The sequence below is a fragment of the Parasteatoda tepidariorum genome, chromosome 1 (genome assembly GCF_982258835.1).
Source record: "Parasteatoda tepidariorum strain Cologne lab strain chromosome 1, Ptep-v5.0, whole genome shotgun sequence".
NCBI classification, from domain to species: Eukaryota; Metazoa; Arthropoda; class Arachnida; order Araneae; family Theridiidae; genus Parasteatoda; species Parasteatoda tepidariorum.
This window is the reverse complement of record NC_141755.1, coordinates 101391107-101417610: the sequence shown is the minus strand read 5'-3', so window position 1 is coordinate 101417610 and position 26504 is coordinate 101391107. Positions and strand designations below refer to the sequence as shown.

At 30.2% G+C, this 26504-nt stretch overlaps 2 protein-coding genes and 1 long non-coding RNA gene across 6 annotated transcripts in view; 2 read left to right on the top strand and 1 right to left on the bottom strand.

Moving 5' to 3' along the window:
- The window catches only part of LOC147816648 (uncharacterized), a 6248-nt gene extending 5596 nt beyond the window's left edge, over nt 1-652 (top strand). Inside the window, exon 3 of the long non-coding RNA XR_015428593.1 lies at nt 520-652. This is a non-coding gene — a long non-coding RNA (uncharacterized LOC147816648). The remainder of the gene's footprint in view (nt 1-519) is intronic.
- Nucleotides 653-8327: 7675 nt separating this feature from the next.
- Nucleotides 8328-14807, bottom strand: LOC107445189 (XK-related protein 6). Its single transcript, XM_016059535.4, has 2 exons — nt 14638-14807; nt 8328-11996 (listed from the first exon to the last, which is right to left on the bottom strand). The coding sequence occupies exons 1-2, from the start codon at nt 14638-14640 to the stop codon at nt 10500-10502; spliced, it is 1500 nt and encodes a 499-aa protein (XP_015915021.1). The 5' UTR covers nt 14641-14807; the 3' UTR covers nt 8328-10499.
- A 91-nt stretch (nt 14808-14898) lies between these two features.
- Nucleotides 14899-26504, top strand: part of LOC107445188 (AMP deaminase 2) — a 35765-nt gene continuing 24159 nt past the window's right edge. For 2 of the 4 annotated variants that reach the window (XM_071180461.2, XM_071180460.2), the window contains exons 1-6: nt 14899-15035; nt 16828-16929; nt 19565-19781; nt 20813-20839; nt 22605-22743; nt 25720-25897. In XM_071180461.2, the coding sequence (XP_071036562.2) occupies nt 16860-16929; nt 19565-19781; nt 20813-20839; nt 22605-22743; nt 25720-25897 (631 nt within the window). In that variant the 5' untranslated portion in view covers nt 14899-15035; nt 16828-16859. The remainder of the gene's footprint in view (nt 15036-16827; nt 16930-19564; nt 19782-20812; nt 20840-22604; nt 22744-25719; nt 25898-26504) is intronic. The other 2 variants (XM_016059534.4, XM_016059533.4) reach the window with 1 other exon arrangement.

The window sequence follows — 26504 nt, the reverse complement described above, 5'->3', positions numbered from 1 at the left end:
TTATTATGCATATTTATTTGGTTTGTTCAAAGTCTTTACTCTTCGACGACTAAAAACTTTGATATCGAAATAACAACAAACATTATATTCAACAAGTTCAGCTCAAGCCAGAGAACAACGAAACCTGTTTTCCACAACCCTTTACAATGATCAACACACATAATGGGCATGAAGTTCTCTCGCTTCTCATGAGATGACAAGACAACCACAATTCTAATTTCTATGGTAAACACCATCTCTTGATCCACAATCAAAATAAAAATTTTAGATATCAACTGTACAGACTTTTACCGAACTGTGTATGATCTGATATGCAAGAAGAAAAAATCTTATTTACAAAGATTTTTTTAACAGTTTTTGTTTCAAAAAAATTCATTTACTATTTTTTTTTTCCAGTAGCACGAAGAAATTTTCTACTAATCAGAGATCTTCTATAATATGATTAATACAGGGTTTCTGTTTGTTTTTACAGTGTAGTTTCAATTCCACTGATGTAAATTTTCCCATTTTATTTTTCAGGGAAACGAGAGCTGGAATAACCACAGTTGCTGAATGTTCTGAATGTTTGACAACTTCATTTTTTATTTTTGCTTCGACATATTTTTTATTTTTATATTGATGTGTAATTCTTTATTTGATACAACAATTATTTATGGAATAAATATTTGCTTAAAAATCTATTTATTGCTATTGTATTTTCTACATTTGAAATCCAATTGTTTTTGAGAAATTTTTAACCTATTTGAGCTACAAAATATAAAAACTGGCTTTTATTTTCTGTAGATAATATTTTAAGAAGTGTCCCATTTATCTAGACAAAAAAAAAATAATGCTTTTCCATAATATCAAAGAAAATAATATTAATGCCAGTTGTTAGCACTATGAATTAAATGTTTAAATTTTGTTTTATCCTGTTATATACTTAAAAATTAAGGTAATTTTTCTGTGTGTCCAATTTATTGATTTAAAATATAAGCGTTGCAAAAAAAAAAAAATTCAAATATTTTTAACATTCTTATTTTGTTGAACAAAAATTTGAACTATTTTAGCATTTAAATCTTAATTTTTATCATTTTTAATGACTTCCTGGTGATTATCAATTTTAACAGGAACTTTAAAATAAAAATCAGTATTAAAGAAGTGAGTTTAAAATTTAAATATATAAACAATATTTATAAACTTCATGAACAAGGAAATTTCTTATACGTAGGGAAATATGCAAACATTCTTTTTTAGCTCAAAGAAGAAATATTTGGAATTTTTTCGCTCAGTTCTTACAGCAAAGTAAGTTATACTGATTAAAAATGACTATTTCCCCCAAAATAATCAAGCAAAATTGATGGAAAGGAGAATTTACCTCGGACTGAGAAGCTATAAGAAGAAAAATATAAAACAAATAATAAAACGCGCTGTCATACAATCGTGGGAGAGATGACATCACGTTCAGAATGACGTTTTAGCTGACGTACACTAGCAATAGTATTAAATTGCATTGTCAATGAAAATCTCATGACAAGGTAGATTTTAGCTGAGCATACGAAACGCTGCAAACGAAAACCTTATAATTACGTAGATTTAAGATGATTTTCATCTTAGAACTAGCTTTATTCAAGGTTTTTTTTCCCGCTTGAAAACCTTAAGACAACCTCGTTTTATGGTTGTTATGTAGAAGGTTTTTTTCCAAGGTTTTGGATTAGGGTAATGTGCGTAGAATAGAGCAGATTGTCGCAGACCTCGTTTTAAGGTTAGAGGGTTTACATGTAAACCGTATAAAAACCCTTTTCAGGTTTACATGAAAAGGTTTTTGTTGGGTGAAAAAAACCTTATATTGCTATCTGGGAATAGGACCGCATAGTTTACTATGTATGTATATATAATGTATGTATACATAATAGTGTGTTTAATAGCGTTAAAATGAGGGGACACCATACCCTGCACCGGGAGTGTGCGAATTTTCCGCTGTGTACAACTCTTTCAGTCTCTGACCCACAGGTTAGGGATCCTTTAGATGCGTTGGCGTGGAGTCAAAATCCTGACAATTATTTTCGGGTGTACTTTTTATTACATTTTTCCTACTTACAATCGAATAAATAGAATTTGAAATAAGTTTAACAGAAAAATATCTACAAATTTCTAGGAAATAGACACTTTTTGGATTGATTTTTGCCCAAAATGCGAAGATTGCCACTGTTTTTATGTTCTTTAAAAATAAAATTTGAGTCGTTTAATAAATTATTTATGATTTTCCTAATATTTAGTATTTGAACATGCGAACTTTTCATATGGCATTATTTGTATTTTTTAAGTTGCTTTTAACTTTTTTAAATCTGAAGATTTTATACTAAATCTAAATTTGCATTAATTATCTTAATTACATACAGATTGTAGGGCAAATCACGAAAAAGATTCCTTAAAAAAGTGTAGAGTATCTAAAAGAGATTATAATGCACATGCACGAGGTTTTGTATATTTCTTTTTCCTAAAATTGATGTATGTTCAAGAATATTGTATGCTTCACTTTTTAAAGAATTGCTTTATTTGGATAAAGATAATTTGCAAATAGCATCCAGATATTTCTATATATTCTAAAACAGATATTCGCCATAAATTGTCACTCAACATGTTCCTCAATTATGAACAGTTAAATTTTACACCATATATTGCTAATGTAATTTCTTTGCTTAATTCTTTTCATAAGAAAATTTATTTTATGATTTGTATCATCTCCATAATACATATGCATTCTGTCTACCACTACAAATATATAATTCCAATTCACTAATATATAAGACATGTTAACTCGACACGCTTTAAGTGCTCAAAAATAAACACCAATTCTAAAAATTTGCCAGATAGGAATGAAGAAAACAAAAGAGATGTGAAACAGAATATGTAAATTTACCAATGAAAAATTACTGCGAAAAATTGAACTGAAAAAAACTCCTTACCCTACAGAGAAATTTAAAATAAATATAAATAAATAAGGGCAAAAATAAAACTGGAAAATCGTAGTGTCCGAGAGAGCCACAGCCCCACCAGCAGTGTGCGGGTGGGTGACCACTTGGATCAGTCTGCGTAGGGACCGAGGGTGTACGGTATTGGTCCTCGTTAAACTGTGCTACCGTAAAGTGCTCGACTTCGCGCGCAGGTCGTCGGGCTACCGAAGCGGGGGTGCCATCCCCTCCGCAGAGGATCAAAATTGCGATGGCATGTCTTCGGATCATCCTCTCCGGGATGTTTCCCAGACCGTCGCCAATAGCCCATTGTGCAGCTCTAGTGCGACGTAAATTAACAACAACAACAACAGCGTCATATAAGAGCAATTTCTATTAATAATATCTGGAAGGAAGAAAAAAAGTATATTACAACTATTTGCTGAACTATTACTGTTCTAAAATAATTTGCAATCCAAAAATGTTTTAGTATATTATTTTATTATTTATTTATTCATTTATTTAAGCATAAGGAAAACCTGAAGTTAGGAAAAGAACAGTTTTTTGAGATTCTAATTTTAGTATTTGCTGTTTAATAAAATAAGGCATATTCCAGGTATAACAATATTTTGTGAATTGTTCTTAAGTTCAGAAATAATATTAAATACTATTTTAAGCAAATTTTTTCAATTTATTCTTTTTTAAAAGGGCAATTTCCTTAAATTGCAGAAGGCGAGAATAAGTTTGAACGTCAAAATAAAATTGTAGTTTCACAATCTTTTTTCCTTTTAAAAAACAAAGCACCCTGATGTATTTGTTTGCACGTAGATGCATTTACTTTTCAATGCTCAAATAAATAGGAAACAATTAAAAGGCAATCGATAATTTATCTTCATTTTTCGAAAAAAGAGTATGCTTAGTAAATAGTCAGCAGTTTTGCATCGAGTAAGTTTAGAGCAGCAGAATATTGTTAATTTCTTAACTAGGTTTAATCCTCAGCTAGCTGGCAATAATTCTATGCTTTCTTTATTAAGAATTTGACAATAACTTAATAATAAATGTTAATTTTAAGGAAAACCTAAATTAAAGTACTAAAAAAATGATTATTATTATTATTGAAAAAACAATCTACATGGTAGCTTGAAGAATAAGATTTTGAAAAATGTAAATATATAATTGAATACTTGGTAAAATAGTTCTCTGAAACATGCGAGGCTGAACTTATACTCTTATATTCGGCAACTTTATTCTTTTATAGTGACATGAAAAATAAAAGCTCGATTTTAGATAATCATCGTTGATATTACAATTTTATTTAAGAAAATATATCTCCTGGATCAAGTAGTGGGAGAAATTTGCCCAGTGGATAATTTAATTTTTTGATAGAACTAACCGGTATTTGCTTAACAAGAAGAGGAAAACCACGAAAAACTCCAACGGTTAGCCTAACGGCAGGAGGACATTAACCCATGATCCATCCACACTGTGGTCGGTGCGAGCCTAGTGGGGAATTCGTATCGACCAGCCATCGCTAGGATTCGACCCGGTTCACCTCATTGGAAGGCGAACGCTCTGTCCCCTGAGCCACCAGGACTCTCCGGTACTATCTTTTATTTTATAACCGTCATTGAACAGTCGACCCAAATGTTTAGGTTTACGACTACTAATGTTCAACTCAGTAGTCTTGTAATTTTTCCACCCAATCCAGAAGACAAGGGAACTCCTGGATCAAGTATCTGGAAAATATGGTCACCATAGTTTGGTCAGGGTAACAGTCCAAAGTTTGGACCTCTTAAGTTAATTTTACTTTTCGTATGCATATACTCACGATGAATTGTCACCTACTGTGACGAATTGTGCTAACGATGAATTATCGCTTCGATTTATCTGCGCGACGAATTGATGTAGTATCCTCATAATGTATTGCAGAAAAGGAAAGAGTGTCACGCTGGGTATCTACGCAACCGTTAGGGCATGAAACTTTTAATATATTCATGAAATTTCATAAATTATTGAGTTGTCATTTCAGATGCCAACTATATTGAGTATTATCTTTAACATCTTAAGTAAAATAAAAATAAAAAATATTTGAAATCTTAAAAAAATTATTTTGCATGAAAATATCTTTGGATAAATGAGATTTAGAAATGCATGGAGAAAAAAAAATTTCAACTTGTTAAAATAATGCCAGATATATGGTGAAATACGAAACAAATGAAAACAAACTTTAGAAATTAGACATTAAAATTCAGAAATTGACTTAAGGAATTAGGACCATATTTTCAAGATAGTGATTTCATGATTTATTTTAAGGAATGCGAATCCAAATTAGGTGAAAAAAGGTATGTTTATTAAGAAAAAAAGTGCTTCGTGCTAGTTTCATAACTTAAAATATCTTCTGTGTAGATTAAGTTAGTACTTGAAAATAATAATATTACATCTTAGTATGTGAAAAAATTGTCATACTTTTACCGTATGCTTAATTACACAGCTGTTGCGTTTTTCCTTTCGAAGATTACATATGAAAAACTACATATATTTTTTAAATTTTTACAAGCATGAACTTGAAACTGCATTGATTGACTTAATCTTTTAATGCAAGGCAATACTGTTGGTACCATGTCAAAAGCATGAAACAGCCTATTGCCAAGGTGGCAGATCCCTTGGTACTAGAAATTTTACCGTTTTTTGCGGTAGTTTGCCATAGGACTCCGATCACTCACATTAATTTGAAAGTTTCTCATCTGATTGAGGTAAAAGAGCTCATTTTATAACCACCGTTGAACAGCGGATCCAATTTTTGGTTTTACGACTACTAATGTTCAACTCCGTAGCCATGTAATTTTGAACCCAATCCAGAAGACAAGGGAACTCCTAGAAATTTTCCTTCGTAGAGGACTTTTCGATGGAATCAACCCGCATTTGAGTTACATGGAGAGGAAAATCACAAGCACCTCCTACGGTTAGCCTGAAAGCAAAGGGACTCTAACCCATGATCCGTCTACGACTGAGGATCTTTCACATCAGCAATGTGGTCGGTGTAAGCCGGATGCGGATTCATATCAACCAGCCATTGCTGGGATTTGAACCAGGTTCACCTCATTCGAAGGCGAAAGCTCTATTCCCTGAGCCACCGGGGCTCTTCATTGACAAATTCAGGGGTGATTGTAAGCCCAAGTCAATATTCCGGAAAATTTCCTGAGTTGAAAAAAATAACAGTTTAAATTGAAAAATCAGAAAAAAATTTAAACAAGGTTTTTTTCCTTTTCCTCAATATTTCTTAGTTTATTTAAAATATTTTTAAAACTGTACACATACCTATGATGATCTGGAGAAGTAATTAAAATTTACAAATATGTCCTTCTTTCTTGAGTTTATGATTATAACAACTATTTACTGTCATTCGGGGCTACATTGTGCAGCAGGGGCTACTTTGTGCAAATTCGAATTTGGCATTTTTCAAGTGCTGCTATTCAGTATTATGTTTATTTCACGTTAAAAATGTGTGGAATTTGAAGATAGAAGTCTCTTCTATTACTACAAACATTTTTTCGAATTTTAAAACAATCTCAGAGTGTGTTTAGTTCATCCAATGTCAACAACTTTCCGAGGACGTCGGATGTCGAAAAGTGTGCGTGGAAACTTTAGCTGTAAAATGCAAAGACGTTGATAAAACAATTGTCGTAAGTGCAAACATTTTTATTTATATATTAATAAACAATTATATCATGTTAGCGTTAAAAAAATTTGAAAATAAAAACAAATAAACGGAAAATGAAAAAAATTCATTTTGGGGCTACTTTGTGCAAAGTTTAATTCGTTTTTTTTTTCCGACAGAAAAATGGTCAGACGTTATAAAAAAATATCTGGAATGAGAAACTACCGTGATTATACTTTAGAAAAGCTGCAACAATGTTTGCAAGCAGTTGCTGGTGGTATGTCGATTGCAGAAGCTTCTCGGAAGTACAAAATCCACAGAAATACTATCTCTAATAAAATTCACAAGAAACTTCCTGGTAAACTATTATTTTTCTTCCACAAAGATTTTTCTAATGAATTAGTCAAACGATTTAACACATAAAAATATATTTTATGGGACATCAGGTGATTTTGACAGAAACTGAAGAGCAAGTTCTGTCATGTTCATTCAAGCATGTTATGTTCAAATTTATCAATATTATAAATGTTAATGAATGTGTAATAATTATTATTTTTTAAATTTTATCCATTTCAATGTTAAAAAATTTATATGGTTTCCTTTTGTTTAAACTCAAATGTTTTGAAATAAACATTCTTTTCAAGAAAAAATTCTTCAAAAAAAATGGTTTTTTAAAGCTGAAAATTATTTTCAAACTAATATCTTTACAGATCTTGATGTTTTTGTCTTTAAAAATGTCAACAATTAACTTTTTTGAAACTTTTATATCAATATTTTACTAAAAACATGATTATTAAACTGAATTCCTAGCACTGCACAAAGTAGCCCCATTTGGGGGCTACTTTGTGCCAGGTATGTTTTGACTTATTATTTGTAAATAATATATACAAATAATGCCAATATTGATCAAATTCACTCGTTTGAGTCTAGTTATGAATATAATATCGATAAATTTTACTAAAGTTTGAATTAACATAGTTTTTGTACATGTCAAAGTTCAAAAACTGCGAAATCCTGCACAAAGTAGCCCCGAATGACGGTACTGATAAAAAATGAATAATACTCATGAATATCTCCAATTTGAATTAGTGTAATAATGGTTATTTTTTTTCCTACCTCCTGTTTAATAATTTTGACTTAAGAATTTGAATTTATATTTGCATGAATATAAGCTTATAAAGTATCTTTCCGGCTCGCCCTTACAAACAAATAAAATAAACTGTGTTTTTAAGTTCCACCTTTGAAAATTTGATTTTCGGAAACTTCTGTGACCAATGATTTTTTTAAACGTCTGGACCTTCGATCTACGGAAACTTCCGGATCACTGTTAGCAAAAATTCCGGAAATCAGGATTTTTTCCAGAGCACAATCAGCCCTGCAAATTTCATACTTTAAGCACTTGTAATTTTAGTTAGTTACGTTTTTCTGCTAATACTATTCACCTTTACTGATAATGCCCACCACTGAAATTTAGCAAAATCTACAAGTGAATAAACATTTCTAGAGAACGCATTAAATAAATGAAAAATACCAAAACTTTAGATGACCAATTGGCCCATTTTTTATTCTATGAATTAGAATTTAAAAAAATTTGCTGTACCAAACATTCTTAACCTATTCGGCGCTTTTTGTTCTGTATCTCTTTAAGTAAATGAAAAATATTTGTCGTTGAAATTCAGATTTTTAAGAAATAAAGTCAATGAAGATGCTTCATTTGACAAATGAGTAAACCTTAAAATTATCAAAATAAATTTATTAAAATTGTGCATTCATTTTCCAATTACATAAATCTGTAACTGTTAAAACTGTGCAAAGAGCACAGACATATCAAAAAACGAGTTTTTGAGCAATAAAATATCAAAATACGTATAAATAGATTAAAAAAACAATTTGTACACACATCACAAATATAATATTACATTATATTATAATGGAAATAAAATGACACAAGATGATTAATGCTCCAGTACTGCCATTTAAATACTCCAGTACTAAATTAGATTGACACCTTACATTAGATGTCTAAAAACCCCTATTAGCCATAAGAGTTTCAATTAAATAAAAGATTTATTATAAACAAATAAAAAAGGACAATAAATGCTATAAGTAAATAAAGTTAAAGGCAATTAAAATTAAGAGCAAATACTTGTAAAATGCATAATTTAAACAAAACCGTGTTACTCCAGAAGCTTATTAGGCTATTACAAGGGTCTGTCTAAGTTTTTATGAGAGGTACCTATTTTGTGAAAATGTAAGCATAATTTGTGAAAATTAAAAATTATACTAAAAAATCAACCCAAAAATATGGTAAAGTAAGAAAATATTTTCAAAAATTGTCCCTACAAATAAAATTAATTTATGACTGGTAAATTTTTATATATTTTTCCACATATATTTAAAAATAATTTTGCTATTGTAAAATTTTGGGCTTAAAATTGCATGAAAATTTAAAAATCCATAAAAATCACTGTCCATAGTTAAATTTTAACTTGAATTTAATAAAAACATGCATTTAACAGTACTAGAAGTTATTTTCATTATGAGAACATTTTCGACTATAGGTCAGACAGAAAAAAGTTTCACAGAGAAAAAAAATTTTCATAAAAAATAAAGGTTTGTTAGAATAAATTTACAATAGTGTTTAAGCTAATTTTCGAATGTTTAGAATAAACTTCGAAATTTTGACTTCCTGTATAGTTTACAGAGGGAGAGCCTCGTTGTTTCATTTAAAAAAAAAAAAAAAAAAAAAAAAAAAAAAAAAAAAAAAAAAAAAGCTCGCTTTGGTATGGCGTAAGCGACCAGTTAGGTTTACCATATTGCACTATCTGACCACACATGTGCTAACTTTTAGCAAAAGACAGCTGGCAGAAAAGCTCCTCTTTTCTGTAGATTGCAACGAGAATGGGGTTTGCGTGAGAACTTGTTTTTTTTTTTAAAAAGTATTTTGTGAAACTACCGTTTTTCCTTAAGAAGGTACCGCTAATCGGCAGTAAATTTATCCTAGACAGACCCTTGCATTATCTGCTAAAATACAAGGTTACTAAAATGCGAGATACATTAAACTGTGTATTATCTCATGAAAATAACGCATATTTAAAATTATCTCCTTTTTCTTTCTTGCCTGAAAATTGCTTGATTTCTATATGTTGTTATTTTCAGAGCTCTGAATATCAATAGCAAAACTGATATTGTCCCTATGACATATACTTTTGAAAAATAAATTATTTTTCCTTCTCTCAATTCTAAAATACAAATTTATATTTCTTTATTTAGCTAAGTGTTGCTAAATTGCTACCTTATGTAATTAAAAGCAAATAAAAACTTGTTGATGCTGGGTTCAATGTTTTAATATATTTCATTCAATAGCTTTATAAATTTGTAAACTAAGCGATAAAAAAATTTTCCAAAAATTTTGTTGTAGATTAAAAAAGATTACATCACATTTAAACAGGATGCTATGAGTTGAAGCTCTAATAACGGTAAAATTTCCTATTTACCACTCTGAACACATCTTTAAAAACTATTTTTTATCCGCTTTATCAAAAAATGGCAGTAATAGTTCAACTGAGATTTCAAAATTCTGATCCCCTAATATTAAATTCATATTAAGTCCACACTATTTTTCAAAATATTCTATAAAATTAAACGTTTTGTTTTCATTAATTATTGCTAAGACCAATGTCCAATTGATATCTCTTCTCTATAGCTCAAATTCTAAAGGAACAACAATTGAATATAAAAACATATACAATAGTGTTTTATAAAAAAACATACACAATTTAAAAATACTCACAATAAAATTAAAGAAAGGAAAATACTCTTTGGTAAAAAAAAAACAAAAAACATTCATAATACTGTTAAGAATTCAATAAGAGCAATTATGGCACTTATTCAGATGAACAATGTGATCATACAACCCTATTTCTAGCTGAGGGAAACAGAAATACATTTGGCCATTGTTTACAAGTAACAATGTCATAAAAATGTCGGTAGTAAACATACATTAGCAATACACCAATAAAAAAACTGAGAAACGTAACACACAGAGCTACAACACTGTACCAAACATAGCTACAATATATATACCACAGCACGATCAGAACAGAATTTTCTAAAAATATCACAGAATAAAAGAAAATATATAAGTATTGAGATGGCATAGTGGTTTTCTCAGAGTCGTCCACTATTCTGAGCTCCATGAAGCATAATAAATACATGAAGCCCACCAAAAGCCCTTTTAAGTACTTGTAACAGTTTTTGCAGAAACCTGAAAACGTGCAGCAGGGGATAGAAGGAGTTAAGGCACTGACAGCCCACACACTCATGATGACCCAGTGGAATAGGCAAAGTATGACGAATCCCAGCGTGAATTTCACCATGAAAAGAGAAAACGATACCACTCTGGAAATATTGGTAAAGAAGTACCACATGAAAGAGAAGAACAGGCCACTCCAACTAGTATTGAAATTCTTGTGAGTGTGCATGCACAGCGTCAATAGGCGTGTCAAATTCAAAAAAGAGACTATCACCGATATCACCAACATCTGGCTTGTGTCAGGCGTCAGAACACCATCTCCTTCAATAAGAATATAAAGTTGGATGATTAGCTGAGGGAGACATTGAAGCATGGCCTCTACCATGAATAAATAGGGTAGGTATGGCAATTCAATGTACTTTCCACTATTGTGATCGTAATCTTTACGTTTCTGGTTCGGGCAAAACACGACCCACAAATATTCCAACTCGTGCAGGAAAATGTACCCCAAATACCTGGCAAGAACACCAAACTGAGACAAATGTAGTAATGCAACAGCGACACTGACTACATAGGACTCAGACTGGTCCCAAATGGAACGTTTGACAATCATCTTGTTTATCGATAAGTGGTAGCTTATGCAGTTCAAAATGACCGTAGGAATGATGGTGAAGGCTGTTACAAGAGAAAACCAAAGCATGTCTCCATGTAGGAAGAGAAAATAGCACACCATCGCATCTGATACCAGATTGCCAACATAAAACAAAAAGCATGAAACAATACCAAACAGCCTGCCAACAGTGAAACTGCCTGGATCGATAAGATCTCCACAACAGAGGAATAATTTTAAAGGATAACTGCTTGTTTTATTTTCAGAAAGTTCCACTGAAAATTTATCTTCATTCCAGTGCCTAGCTGGACTCGATTCTTCGCTGAGAGGTGTAATAATGTCGTCTGGTTCGGCAATCGTTTTGTTGCCATCTGTAATGAAATGAGGACGTTCGGCATTTTTCTTCTTCTGCTTCACCTCGGGTAAGTCCTGGTGAATGATGACCTTGATTTTCCCATTGACTTCTTGATCACTGTCATCTAAATCTTTGAGGTTACTCTGCAATGATGAGCCATTATGATTTTGACTAGTCATATTGATCTAAATTAGAACAGAAAAAAAAAATCTTTAACTACATACAGGTATAACAGTAACTATGTGTAAAATAATATCACTGATTGCAGAATCATTTATTTATTTTATAACAGTCATTAAACAACTTATCCACAAAACAGTATTTCACTTTCAAGCTTGGTTACTTTTTTTAAACGTAACTTAAAAGAAGGAATTCACTGAATAATGTCAGGGTTGGTTTTTACTTATGTAATATGGTCAAATTTAATGAAATATTACTTAGATGCACCTTACATAATTATTTCGTTAATCAACACTTTAATCTAACAGTTACTCAGCATTAATAAACTACCAGAGGAAACTGATGTTTCCCTCCTTCCTTTTACTAGCTAGAGCAGATGATAATTTCTAAAACTGACTAAGACAATGGTGGCACCAACAGGAGAAAAATGTTCCTTCCTCCTTGAAGTGGTGGAATCCAGCAGCTAAATTGCAGAGACAATGGGATGAGGGTTGTGCAACCCAATTTATGCTATATAAAAAACATCACTAGGAGTACAGAAAAGTCTCCCAATAATCTCCTTTTCCTGATAATAGTTGGTTTTTTAGTATTTTCAGGTAAAAAAAAAGGTTGCTGCAATCGCCAAAGGCCGAAATAGTTACAAATAGTAACCCCACAGTATGAGGTTCTCTTTCATACGATCTTTACTGATTCCTTGAATTAAATATTCATATCATAAATATACGAAGAAGGTTATACTGTAGGGAATCAAAATTTTTGAATTAGTTTATTGCCTAATTTATAAGGGTCTAAAACATTATATAAAATTTGCCATAAAAACAATAAACTGTCACACTATGTTCTATTTCATAAGTTGCTCCTAGAAATTTCACCTCTATAATAAACCTCTGCCAATTTTATTTATTTTCAATACTCTAAAGATTAAAAAACAGAGTTGGCAAAATTTAGGACAGAATGGATTAATCCACGGTTTAATCCATCTTGTTCAAAACTGTCTATTACTCTTTTACTCAAATTATGTCATAAATTTTTAAAAAAAATTTTAAAAATAAAATTTTAATTTTTGGACAAGAAACAAATGAAATTTTTTGTTTTGTTTCATTAAAGAAGTTTATTATTATTGCATTATTTATCCTTATGTGAAAATATAATTTATCAGCATTGAAAGCATATATATTCATATTTAAAAAAGAGATAAGGTATTCACTTTTGTTGTTCAATGAATTATGGAACTTTGAAAGTTATAAATCTCTTCTTGTTTTATTATTTTCTTTTAATAAGTTTAAGCAAATAGTATAAAAAGTATCAAATATTTATTAACATATGTAATTATTATGTGTCACACATATAGAACTTTTACCAATGCTCAAGTTATTGAACACTTAAAGTGTTAAAGACAATTTTAGTCAGTTTAGGACAGTTTAGGATAATTTAAGCCAGTTTAAGACAGTAAAACCCACGTGTCCTGTCCAAACCCAGTTTAGGACGTCTAATACCCCACGCTGTTTAAAAATGCTTGAGCTCTAATTTTTAAAAACTTTCAGAGTATAATCATTTTATTCTTTAGTTTTAATAAATAAAAGGGACATATTTCAACTGATCATTATGATTATAGCCAACTAATTTACAATTTCTAACTTAAGCTAACATTCTAAAGTGAATTTTAAAGTTTTCACACATGTGCAAAAATAAAATTTCCTGTCTCATACAGGAAAAAAGTATATAAATTTCCAGACCATATTTTGCTATGCATGGCAATATTACAATAAACATACACTATTTTCGGTTTAAAAAGGAATGAAACTTATTTTTTGATAGAAATGTAAACTAAAATTCATAAAGCTAAAAGGTTAAGTATAGATTTTATAAAACACAAGTTGTGCTGTTTATCTATAAATATAATTATGAAAAGCATACAAAAATTATAGATAAAAACAATAATTTACATACAAACTAGGAAAATTGTAAAACATAATAAAATATAGTTTTAGAGTCACAATAATCAGCCATATAATAACAATAATCACCTTTATAATAATCTTTCTTATAAATAAGAACCAACATTAATTCTTATGGGAAGTTTTTAAGAACAAATATTATCTGTCTAGTAAATAGTGTCAATGAATTGCAAATATGGTTTTATTTAAGAAAAACTTGTAACAAGAATTTTCAAAACAATGGAAATTTTGTATAATGTCCTAATTACAATAAATCTAAAAAAAAATCTATGGTCTACATCAGAATTTTTGTAAAGAAATAATAGCACTTAATAGATATTATACTTAATTACTTTAAACCTCATTGTTATCTTGCGGGGAATTAATTATCGACTATGTCAACCTTTATCTATCAAAAGGTACTTCATGATGGATTCAAGTTAACATGTCTTATATACTAGTGAATTGGTATTTAATATTTATAGTGGTAGTTACACCACATTCTATTGTTATCTTGAATTCAAAGATTGCTTATTTCTCAGATTTATTGCAAAATTTTTCTTGCTACAGGTTAAAAAAAGTATTATTCCTTCGTTTTTTTCCAATATCAAATTCACTGACAATTCTAGATTTCAAAAATGACAGCTAAAGTTTAACAATTGCATTCTGTTACCTAAGATATTTTATAACAGCAAAATATTATATTTACCATGAAAAACTAATGACTAAAGCAAAAAAATTTACAAAAACAATTCAAAGTATTCAGTTGACGAATAAATTAGCTTTTAATCCATGCATTTAGAAAAGAGATAGCGATGCTGATTTTTAGCTTTGTTGTTTACTTCTGGTATTTCCATTCCCTTTCTACCAAGCCTACCACGGCTATCTATTTCTGTCTAACAATTTCACCTTTACCTCAGATTTTTTGAACTTAATTTAAAGGTTTCAAGCGCGCTTCTAAATTTTCTCTTAAAGATTTATTGCGCGCTTGTACCTGAATTTTGTTTCGGTTCCAAGAACTGTTTCTATCTCTTCCGCTAGAAATATTTATTTTTGTCTTTAATTACGCATTGTTTTATCTTTTTATTTCAAAAACGTTTACAAGTGGTAAGTATATAATGTATAGTTCCATTTTTTTACTACTACTGACTGCTTAAAATATTTCTTTATTTTGTTTTTAAAAAAATATGTTATTGTTTACAATTACTTTTTTAAATAAGTAATTGTAAACAAACATTGCTAAATTCATATGGGAAAACAACGCAACCCAAAAAGTGCTAACCAGATTTGTGAAATGGAGAAAAATTGTTTTCATTCTGCATTGTTTACTCGTCCAAAATATCCTATTTATATATTTTCAAGGTCAAAGCTAATGTTTTTCCCCTGAGAAAAATGAGGAATTTTTTATGTTATGTAACAAAATATGTTTCTGTACATTCATTGTTCTGTATATTCATTATACAAAATTTAAAATTACAAAATTGAAAACAATATCTAATGTGTTAAAACTATTTTTTCTAGTTAAAGATTGTTGCACCTCAGAAAATCTGTTCCTCTGTAAATAATATTAACTTTATTAATAAAAAGGGGAGATTTCCATAACTTGATTTTAGCAACTTCTGGGCATTGGCCCTTGAGAAACTAAGAAAAAAAAAAATCCCAGAAAGGGATAAACTCAAAAGATATAACTCGTAGCCACCCATGAGCAAACATCTACATATTTTTTTTAAAAAAATTTTGTTTAAAATCTATTTGGCGATTGTAGTTGGCTCGACAGATCAGGATATGGAAATATCCCCATAGAAGCTGTTATATTATGTTATCCATGTTTGCTGCTTGATTTCTTGTTCACATGTATGCTACGAGTTACACCTTTCGAGTTAGTCCCTTTGTGTGATGTTTTTTTTAGTTTGTCGAGGGCCATTGCCTGGAAGTTTTCGAGACTTGGGGATTATTCTGCCATACAAGATACAGAAATCTTCCCTAAACTAAATTTTGACATTATTAAATATATCTTTCATGATTTTCCTATTTACTCTAAAATCAGGTTTTCGTTTGAGTGAATTCGCTGTCACCTATTTAAACTCCAACCTGATTAGTTTTCTCATTCTGATTTGTATGTTTCTTTTCTTATATTTTTCCTATATTGATAATCAAAAACCTGTCGCAAACCTTAAAAAAGAAAGAAAAAGAGGTTAAATTCAAACATAAGAGGCAATTTAACTATTTCTATTTAATAATGTAAGTTTTTTAGACCAGAATATATTTAAACCTTATGTATTTTAGTTATTTTTAAACAAATTGTCAATTTTTTTACATCATTTTTGTTGTAAAACACTCTTTATTTTCTGCCACAAATATCAATAATGTTTATGTATTACTTAAGGTATCTTTTTCAGGATCTTTATGGTGAATAAATATAGGTCCGAACTGTATTGACCACTTGAATGATTAGACTTATCATTGAATGTTGTAACAAAATATATTTACAGTTTTACAATGTTTTTAAGAATAATAGGTTGCATAATTTTTTATTTCTTTCAAGTTTATGTTTATAAATCCAAATAAATAAAAAAATGCTTTAAAATATTACTTTGACTGAAAAGGATTTTTGTGTGAATTAAGTTGATTTATTAAAAATGAAGAAGCAAAATAATAATTTTATAAATATATCTTATATATGGATTATTAATTTATTTTTAGTCCTTTAGTTATAGAATGAAAAGAACAAAATTGAACATTTTAATGAGTGTTTTAAAATCTAGTGCTTTTAAAAAAGATAGTTTTAAGTATTTTGTTTTGAATGGAGTTACTTGCTTTATTTTAGCTGAATTAAAAAACATATTTGTTCAAATTTATTTTTGAACTATTTTTTATTGTTAATCTTTCTTGTTTTCAGTTGCGGATCAGTGTTAATGATGCTCTATTGCAATGTCTTTTAAAAAATCTATTGTGAAACCCATAAAAAACTTTGATGACACTTCAGATGATTCAGATACAGGTTTGATTCATTTTATTTTATTTATATTGCAATTAAATTATTTCTATTGAATATGTGACAGTGTTTTCACTACAGAGAGAGAACGCGAGAATCTCACATATTTTTTTCTTTTCTCGCATTAAAAAATTATTAACATGAGAAGTTCGCGCACTCTATCAATTTTAAATGCGCGAATCTCTGGAATTTTGGAAAAAATTTCGTTTTTCACCATTTTGAAGAAAAAAACATGAAAACAGCTACGACAAGTGTTGAGAAAAAAATGAGTCCTTTATCAACTACTTTAAACATAGTTCTTTAAAGTTAGATCTGTTTTTAGTTGTTAATGAATTACCAAACTCCCTCATCGACAATTTACAGCAATTTATAAAAGTTTAAGTCTGTGAAAACTATGCTGGAAGACTTAACAAGAAGTATGAACATGGAAATAACTTCAACGAACTTCACTATTCTAAAACAGAAATAATTGAAAACCCTATGCTGGCAGATGTAGAGGATAGGAAAATGTGAGCACAAATGCTACTAATTTAATTAGTGATTCCGAATAGTTCAGCATCTGTTGCAAGGTAACTTAGCACCCAAAACCGAATTTTAAAAAAATATTGTAACAGGATGGTGGGTGAATATAGGATGGTGGGTTTTTTAAGGTGAGGCTTTATTAAAAATTTAAGGATTTATTACAAATTTTACCCACTAGCGCCACCTGTGTCTAGCTTTATACGATTTTCCATTCATGCCGATGATTAGCATGTTTTAAATATTTATTGCTGTAGTTTTATGATTAGCATGTAAACTTGAAAAATTCCTGAGATATGGGTATATGGATGTCTCGAGAAATATTAATGAAGTGTTACAATGATTATGTTCTGAAAGATTTGCCATAATTGAAAAGCAATTTCCCAAGTCTGGGTATATAAAAAAATTAATAAAGTGTTCTGTGTCTCTTATGCAAAGGTATTTGACAGAGAGGGTAATGTGTATAGTACTAAAAAATATTTTTTGAATGCTTTAAAGGTGCTTATTTTTTGTTGAGAGATTCGGCTACACATCTGTATAAAGGAATCATATTCTTCCTAGAAACTTAAGTCTTGTCTTTATTTATTACATTAATGTAATTATTTGTAGATAAGTTTATTTTTCTTAGATAAGATATCTGAATTGAAATGTTTTTATTTATTTAAATTAAATTTTTGGGAAAAAAAGTTTAAATGAGTGAAATTGCTAATTATAGAAAATCCCATCAATAGTAAAAAGAAATTTTTCAGTGTTGTTAGCATTTATAATATTAAAAATTGAATTTCATGGACAGTAAAGTTCTGCATGACTTGTATAGAGTTAAAAAAATATTGAAATTTTACACGCAACAGTGTTAGTATCAGTTCATTACAAATTAAAATTATTTTGAATTAGTAACAAAATAATAATCATAACTCATGCAATATTTATACTTTTAAATTCCATAATATATTATGATTTGTTTTTTTATTGCATCCTATAATTACTGTGGTAATTTTCATTCACGGGTAATGTAGGATCGTTACCATTAGCTTACGAAGTTCCAAGTGTAACCTTCATGCAGCTGATTTTTCAGCGTATTTAGCATTCATAATCTTAAAAATTGAAGTTTATGGACATAAAGTTCTGCATGGCGTGTATAGAGAAAAAAAATTGAAGTTTTGCACTTACTTACCAGCATTAGTATCCAGGGGTCTGTCCAGACTTTTTGTGAAAGGTCCTGTTTTTGTGAAAAAACTATTCATAATTTGTAAATAAAAAGTAAGCATTAGGTCACATTCTTTCAACCAGGGACCTGCTTTTGTGAAAATAGGGTCTTGTTATTGAAAAAATTGCTAAAAACCTTTTCAAGAAGTTTTTAAATTGTAAATAGATACAAGATTCTGCTCAACAATTGCTGCTACCTACTAAATTAGAGATACAGCATACAAATATTTGGTACTTAGCCTATACTGCTCAACACAGAATATTCATTTCCGATGAATAATGGAAACAAAATCACTCACATTTTTAATAATTTCAATTGACATATTTTAAATAACACAACTTAGTTATATAACACTTTTAATGTGTTACGCATTAAGTAAACTTACACATTCTTAAATTTATGATGTTTTATTTAAAAAATTGCCAGAAATTAATTTTCCTTTACATAATATTCTATTGATTAATTTTATGAATTAATATAAATTGATCAATTATTTATTTACAAAAAGAATTATGATTTAATATTAATAAGAATGCACACACAATGTTAGTAAAAGTTGAAATATTTTCTTAGAATACTACATTTGGAATTTAAAAGTCTTAATAAATCTTAGTTTGTTTCAAACCGTCTCCCTCCCCCCTGGGAAGGGTTTATTAGATTAACAAAACAATAATGAAGATAAACGAATTTGTGAAGTGTCCGATTTTATGAAAAGATATTTGTGAAGGGTCCGTTAACGGACCCAAATTTCTTCTTGACAGACCCCTGGTATCAGTTCAAATTAAAATGATTTTGAATTAGTAACATTATAATAATCATAGCTCATGTAATATTCATGCCTTTTGGAATCCACAATATATTATGATTTGTTTTTCTATTGCATCCTGTAATTTCTGTGGTAATCTTCATTCATAGGTAATGTAGAATCGTTACCATTAGCTTACGAAGTTCCGAGTGTAGCCCTTGAAAGTGATGCAGCTGATGAAAATTACAAGAAAGCTGCAGAGACAATTATTACTCACACTAAAGAATCGACTAAAGGAAAGGAAATATCTGCACCTTATGAAGTCCCAAGTTTCCCAATAGAAAAAGTAGAATCTCAAAAAGTAATACAGCGTCAGTTATCTTCAAGGTGAGCGGTTTATTTTTAAATCTATTTGTAGTTGTGTGTAAAATATGCATTTCTTTTCACTATTTGCAGACTTAGGTCATATTTTAATGCCATGTTAAGTTGTTTCTCCTCTGTTGAGCACAACAACTTTAACTATAAGAATTATGAAGTTAAATGATGTATAATAATAAGAGGTTATTACTGACTATTCATCAGAGATAATTAAAGCTTTTGTCATCAAAACGTGGTTTGAGGTATAAATGGTAGAGGAAAAATAGGTAAAGAGGCAGTAAAAATATTTTTAAAAAAAAGTAAGACTTTAGATATCTCAATAACTGGCATTTGTATGTTTTCATCTGTATAAAATCAAATTCATGGATCATATTAAGTTTTTAATTACTAATGAATCATTAGACTTAATTTTAATACTCCATGAACATGTTAACAAAAGATACACATGATATCAAAAGTTTCAGTTACTTTAAAACAATTAAAACAGGAAGTGATGTTTACTCTGATCAAACATATTTTTCTTTATTTAATAAATAGTTCAATAAGAAGCAATGATAGCATATAATCTTCAGCAAATATAATCTAATTGCTCATGTATAAATAAATGCGCTATATTCAGGAGCATTTTTTATAAATTTAGCCTCAGCAGTTACTCAAGGTCATACTAAGTTTTAAAAATGTACGTAAAAAATATAATATTACATGTAAGTAGTTGATTTTGGATTATTATTATTATTGGATTAGCACAATATTTCTATATAGCAGTTTTAAATTTTTTTAAGAGAGAAATTTTAAATAACACATTTCCTTATCGTATTTGGGAAATTAATAATAAGATTGTAGTTTAAGTACTATAAAAATATATTTTTCCATACAATGATTTTAAAAAAAAATTAGTATCTACCTATAAGAATAGTATAAAAAATAATTTGATTTATTATGTCTCATTGATTCTTAAGTTTTCTTTCTTTTTTTTTTTTCATTATTAAATTATTGTATGTTTTTATACAAATTTATTTAAAACCATAAATATTTTAAAGCTGCCAAACATTTTGTGGAACTGATAAGTAAGTATTTCCATCAAACATTGTCAAATGTGTTATTCAAACATGTTCATCAAACATGTTATTTCCATCAAACAATTTCATTCACATCATAATAATTACCATTGTCTATAGTTGTTTAAAAATTTAAAGAATTTTCCTAAATTTCTGCAAGAAAGATGAATTATTATAATACATATTAGTTAATGGTTATTGTCAGGATTCTGATTCCACTCCCAATCATCTGGACTACCCCCGGCATGAGGGGTCAGTGGGTGAGTGACACGGGAAATGTCATTCCCCTGTTCGTGGGGGAGGAAAGAGTTAGAAGAGAAGGACTCTATCGTGAGAAATGAGATTGATTATGGACATGATGCTGATAAAGTGTATAGTTTGTCTACGGTAACAACTCCCCCCGCCACAAAGTATGAAACCGTCTGCTGCTGTGGAAACAAGAATAGCGCATCTCGGGGAGGGGGGGGTAGCTTTTCGACACTATAGGACTAACACAATGGACCGAAGGTAAAGGTCTCCCTTCCTCTTGCCAACCTGAGCCAAAACCTTATCCTAAACAATGACCCCACACCCCTGTTTGAAATAGTTATACCCCGTTACCAAGGTCACCGTCACGGGTCCAGACGAATGACTGGGGTAGCTCTTACTTTAGACAAACTATAGATGAAGGAGAAAGGAGCAATGAGACTCCAAAAATAAAGGCTGGATTTTGTTATTATTTTATTTATTTGTAAAATTTGAGCACAATAATCCAAAATCTAAAGTAAATAGCATATATGTTATGTCCTCGTCATCATTCTGAGTGTTTCAAAAGACGAACCATAAATAACACCGTTTCACAAGAATGGTTGTCAAAGTTATCATAAAAATAAATTAAATTTAAAATCAAGACAATCTTTTTGAAGACAGAGCAAAAAGATAATTTAGCACACAAATTGTTTTATTTAATTTCATATCTTATTGTACATAAAATTCAGTAGTGGTGTCATAAATATTTTATGCGTTTTTATGTCAAATACCATTTAGTTGCCACTGTATGTAAACAATTTACATGTGTTTCTTGTTAATGTGATATCATTTTAGTCTTTCGTTAATGAAGTAACCTAAAGAGATATTTTTGTATCAGTTTCTATATCAGAATAAACATTAAGTTTTTATGATTTTGAAGCAGTAGCTCACAAAAAATTAAATATTAAATATATACAAAAAAATTTAATTAAAATAAATTAAAAAGAACATTGAAAGAGACCAACTCAAAGGATTTTACTTGAAACCACTGCCCGTCAAAGCTCTGTATACTCTTTTTTTTTTTTTTAAATTTATAATTTTTTTGGCAATTATAATTTTACCAACAGTTACTGAAACAGAAATATACTTCCAGTTTTATAGTTCAGACCATTTTTAAATTGTAATTCAAAAACAACGATTAATGAATGTTTGCTTGCTGAAAGTTTCTTTTTTTTCTGCCAAGTTCCTTGGCCATTGTTGTTATTTTTCTCTGATCAAAACGTGTTCTAGATAAGCAGAGTTGTGTGAAACCTGGATGAATAATTAATAAAACATTGTTTCTTATATCTGGAAACCTTTTAATTCTGATATAAAAATTTGTTTAATGTCGAAAGCGTAATAAAATAACTGCTGTGGGGGTCAAGCAGACTGGATGAAGAGTCCCTCAGTGTAATTTCAAAAAATGCTTCTTTCTGTTTAACTGGTATATTTTTAAAGAATTTTGAGAATCCATTATTCAAAGAACTATTCCAAAATTTTGTATTAGGGCTCAAGAAGAATTGATTGAGAAGAAAAGTTCAATTCACAGAGCGGTAGATGAAACTGACCAGCCTGTTCCTCTTTATGATAAAGTTTTTGTATCCCACTTCCAACGTGTAACCGTTAGTGGAGAGCACTGTTCTGGAGTTAGTTTTTTCATTTTTTGTACTTTTTACCTTAAGAAATATAGAGTATAAGTTATCAACCAGTTTAAATCATTTTTCTAAATCTGTGTTTTTCATGAATGTTACATTTGTTTTTGCTAAATCTTGAAAGACGTTAATGTGCACATTATGTATACCGAATCTGCAGATTAACTAAGGTGGTTTATTAAAGGAATCTAATGTGTCCCGGATTTTATTTAATGTGCACAATAACGACTATAGTTTGTTCACCTGGAGTTGGCACTTGACTCCACCTCCTCTGATGCAGAGTGCATTTCAGTGCAGGAGTAAGAAAAGAAACATCTCGACGCTTGAAATTGAGACAATCCTTAATACTCGCCAAACACAAACAGTTAATTATTTTTCAGTCACTTACTTCACTTTATCATCTGTAATTATACTTTTCATTACTCTAGCTAATTAAATATATTGCAGAAAAATGTCTCAAAAAGGACAAACTATTCACTCAAAAGAGAGACGTATCAAATTTATGAAATATTTAATGTTAAAAAAATGCACATAAAGATTGCAAAATAAATATTTTTGTCGTACAATCGCCAAATAGCAACCTTGTTCAGGATTGTTCACATCCTTCTCCCAAAAATAGTGAAATAGTATCGTTGGATACCACGTGATGAAGCCACGTCAGATACAACTCCTGGTAAACGAACTATACCACATTGTTTAAGTTTAAAAGCTTATGTCTTTCATTCTATTCATTTGTTGATTGTTTGATTATAACATGATTTCTTACGCGTCAAAACAATAATAAATAAATGGAATTATGTTAATTTCCTTAAGATAATTGTAATTATATTTAAACCATTTGATTCAATGTCTTATAGTTTTTTGATTGATGATTGATTCTATCAACTAATTTGTTGTTTGCTTGCCTTACTTTATTCTTTAGGTATCAAAGAAATGAGTAACACTATGTTACTTTAAACATACGAAAACGTCGCTGTCGTTCCAGTAAAAATGTGTTTCACTTTAACAAGTGTCTAGCTATTAATGTACAGATTAGCTTGGTTATTTGCAGTTTAGTTAGGTAATTTAAGAAATGAAATTGCACTTTAACAAATCACCTTTGTTAATCTGCACGTCACCTAGATAATCTGTTAAATGACTGACACTTATTGGAAACTCATATAACATGCATATACATGATGTCAATTATTATACATTTTATAACCGTCGGTGAACAGCCAACCCAATTTTTCAGGTTTACGACTACTAATGTTCAACTACATAATTTTGAACCCAATCCAGAAGACAATGAAACTTCTAGATCAAGTATTAGGAAAAATTGTGTCTTCGGGAAGGACTTTTTGATAGAACTAACCCGCGTTTGCCTTATGTGCAGAGGAAGACTACGAGAACCTCCCACGGTTAGCCTGACAGGCAGGGGGACTCTAATCCATGATCCGTCTACTACTGAGGATATTTAACGTCAGCACTGTGGTCGGTGCGAGCTGAATGCGTAATTCATATCGATCAGCCATTGCTGGGATTCGAACTAGGTTCACCTCATTGGAAGGTGAACGCTCTATCCCCTGAGCCATCGTGACCCAGATGACAATTATTGAGTTACCTGGAGAAAAAAAATTTGAACCCCTGATTTAAAATTGGTAGTTGAATGCAGAGGGAACCTAAGGAATTTTTTGCACATGTGCACTTTTATATCCACTATTATTTATTTCTTGATTAAAATGTTGAAATACAGTATTTCTGAACATATATTGCCTTGTCGACAGCCTTTTTCTCCTCATCAATCTTCCAACCTTGGGAATAATTTTTAAGTTAAAATTTACGCAAATAACCCCAAAACCAGGGGCACTGAGATGGTAGGTCATGTGAGGTTGCGATGATCTTTCAAAGAATTTCATTATTCAATAAATTTTGTCTGGCCATTCCGCATATTTAGGAATTTCATTTTCTCTATATTTTTTTTGGAAAACACATGTGAAATCAGTCAATGTAACACCTTTATTAGAGTCCATACAATACTTTATTTCACAATTATGTCTTCCTTTATGAACCGAATACCCTCCTTGCCATTAAAAGCCCGTTTTTCTATGACTGGTCTTGAAACTCCTATTTCCAAATACAAACCAGCCAGTTTCATCTGAAATTGAGAGATTCTTCTTCATCTTTGTCAGCGCAACAGCCCCTTTCAAGCCTTGCAGCTGACATGCCAGCGCCTCCTATCCATGCAAACTCCTTGCCAATTTCCAGGTCATTTTCGTTGTCTTTGAGCCATCTAGTAGGGGCTCTGCCTCTAGGACGTGACCCCCTCAGGGTTCTTAAAGGTGATGATTTTCAGGGCTTCTCCATAGGTGGCCCAGCCATCTCAGCCTATTACTGCAAATTATTTGTGTAATTTGGGGCTGCTTATAGAGTTGGTAGAGCTCGAAGTTATATCTGGTTCGCCATCATCCCCTCTCTTGAATTGCGCCAAAGATGAGAGATTGGATTATAAATTGAGAAATTAGACACCAATTAATAGCTCTTCTTTAAATGCCCCTTTTCGCCCTTTTATGGGAAAAAAAACTTCAAAAAGTTTAAATTGAATACAGTTTGGTTAGTAATATATGCAAATGTTGCACAAAGTTAAACAAACATTTTCTAAAAATATAAAAATTCATTACTTCTATAATTAAAAGTGTAAACCAGACAAAGTTGATTATTTAAGCTGCGGGATTTCTTTTGTTGTTATCTCTCTGTGTTAAAAAAAAAAAGCAGACTATGTCACCTTTGTAGCACCTTAATGAAAGAACACTAAAGCTATAAAAAAGGCAAAATTTTTAACATTATTCTTTATACTGTTATGTTTTATACAAATATCACCATCCATAACATGCCTATAGTTTATACTTTTTCTAGAAAATGTTCAGTTTTTCTGTAACAGTTTTTCTTTGTTTATCTATTTACTCTAATAATTTTTTAAATTTCATTCAGGTGCCTTTGGAAGATCTACAGCAGGCCTCTACTTTGATTCAACAGGCTTTGAAACTTCGTCAGAAGTACATGAGTGTTTCTCAACAATCCTTTCCTGCCATTACAGCAAGGTTTTTGAAACCACGCGATGAGCATTGGCAAGGGCAATCTAAAAGCAAACTCACAGTAGATAATAAAGGTAATTCATGGATATTCATTGAATGGATGGGCAAAATACTAAATCTGTGGGGGTATTTATGTAAAGCTTCCTAACCCACCCTATACTATGGATGCACCCCTTTTTCTTTGGGGGTTAGAGCATTTGCTCCTCGATAAATCAAGACTCAACTTCTTAAAATACTTTTAGAGGTATTTCAAAATTGGTCTAAAAAATACTGTGATAACTTATATTAGCCTTAACTCCAATTTGAGGCTGTTTTCCTTAATAAGATGGTCTTATGTAACATACAAATGAATAAATTTTAATGAAACACAATGATTAAGTGGTTTAAAGCTCTGATATGTTGTTGTGAAGGACTGGAATTAGATCCGCAGTGAGGGCTTCAAGCCCACCTAGCCATTAATACATTTAGGTCGCATTAATACATTTTCTGCTATATCATAGTGTTTAATTATAAAATGTGACTCATTGTGTGGGTAGAGAATATTAAGTAAATATGAGAGTTAAAAATAAAAGTTAACCCTTGAATGTGCCATTTATTTCTAGTAAGGGTGCATTAAAATACTTTTTGAATTTAGATGAAGAAATTCATTTAGATCATTTGATAAAAATTAATTTGAATGTT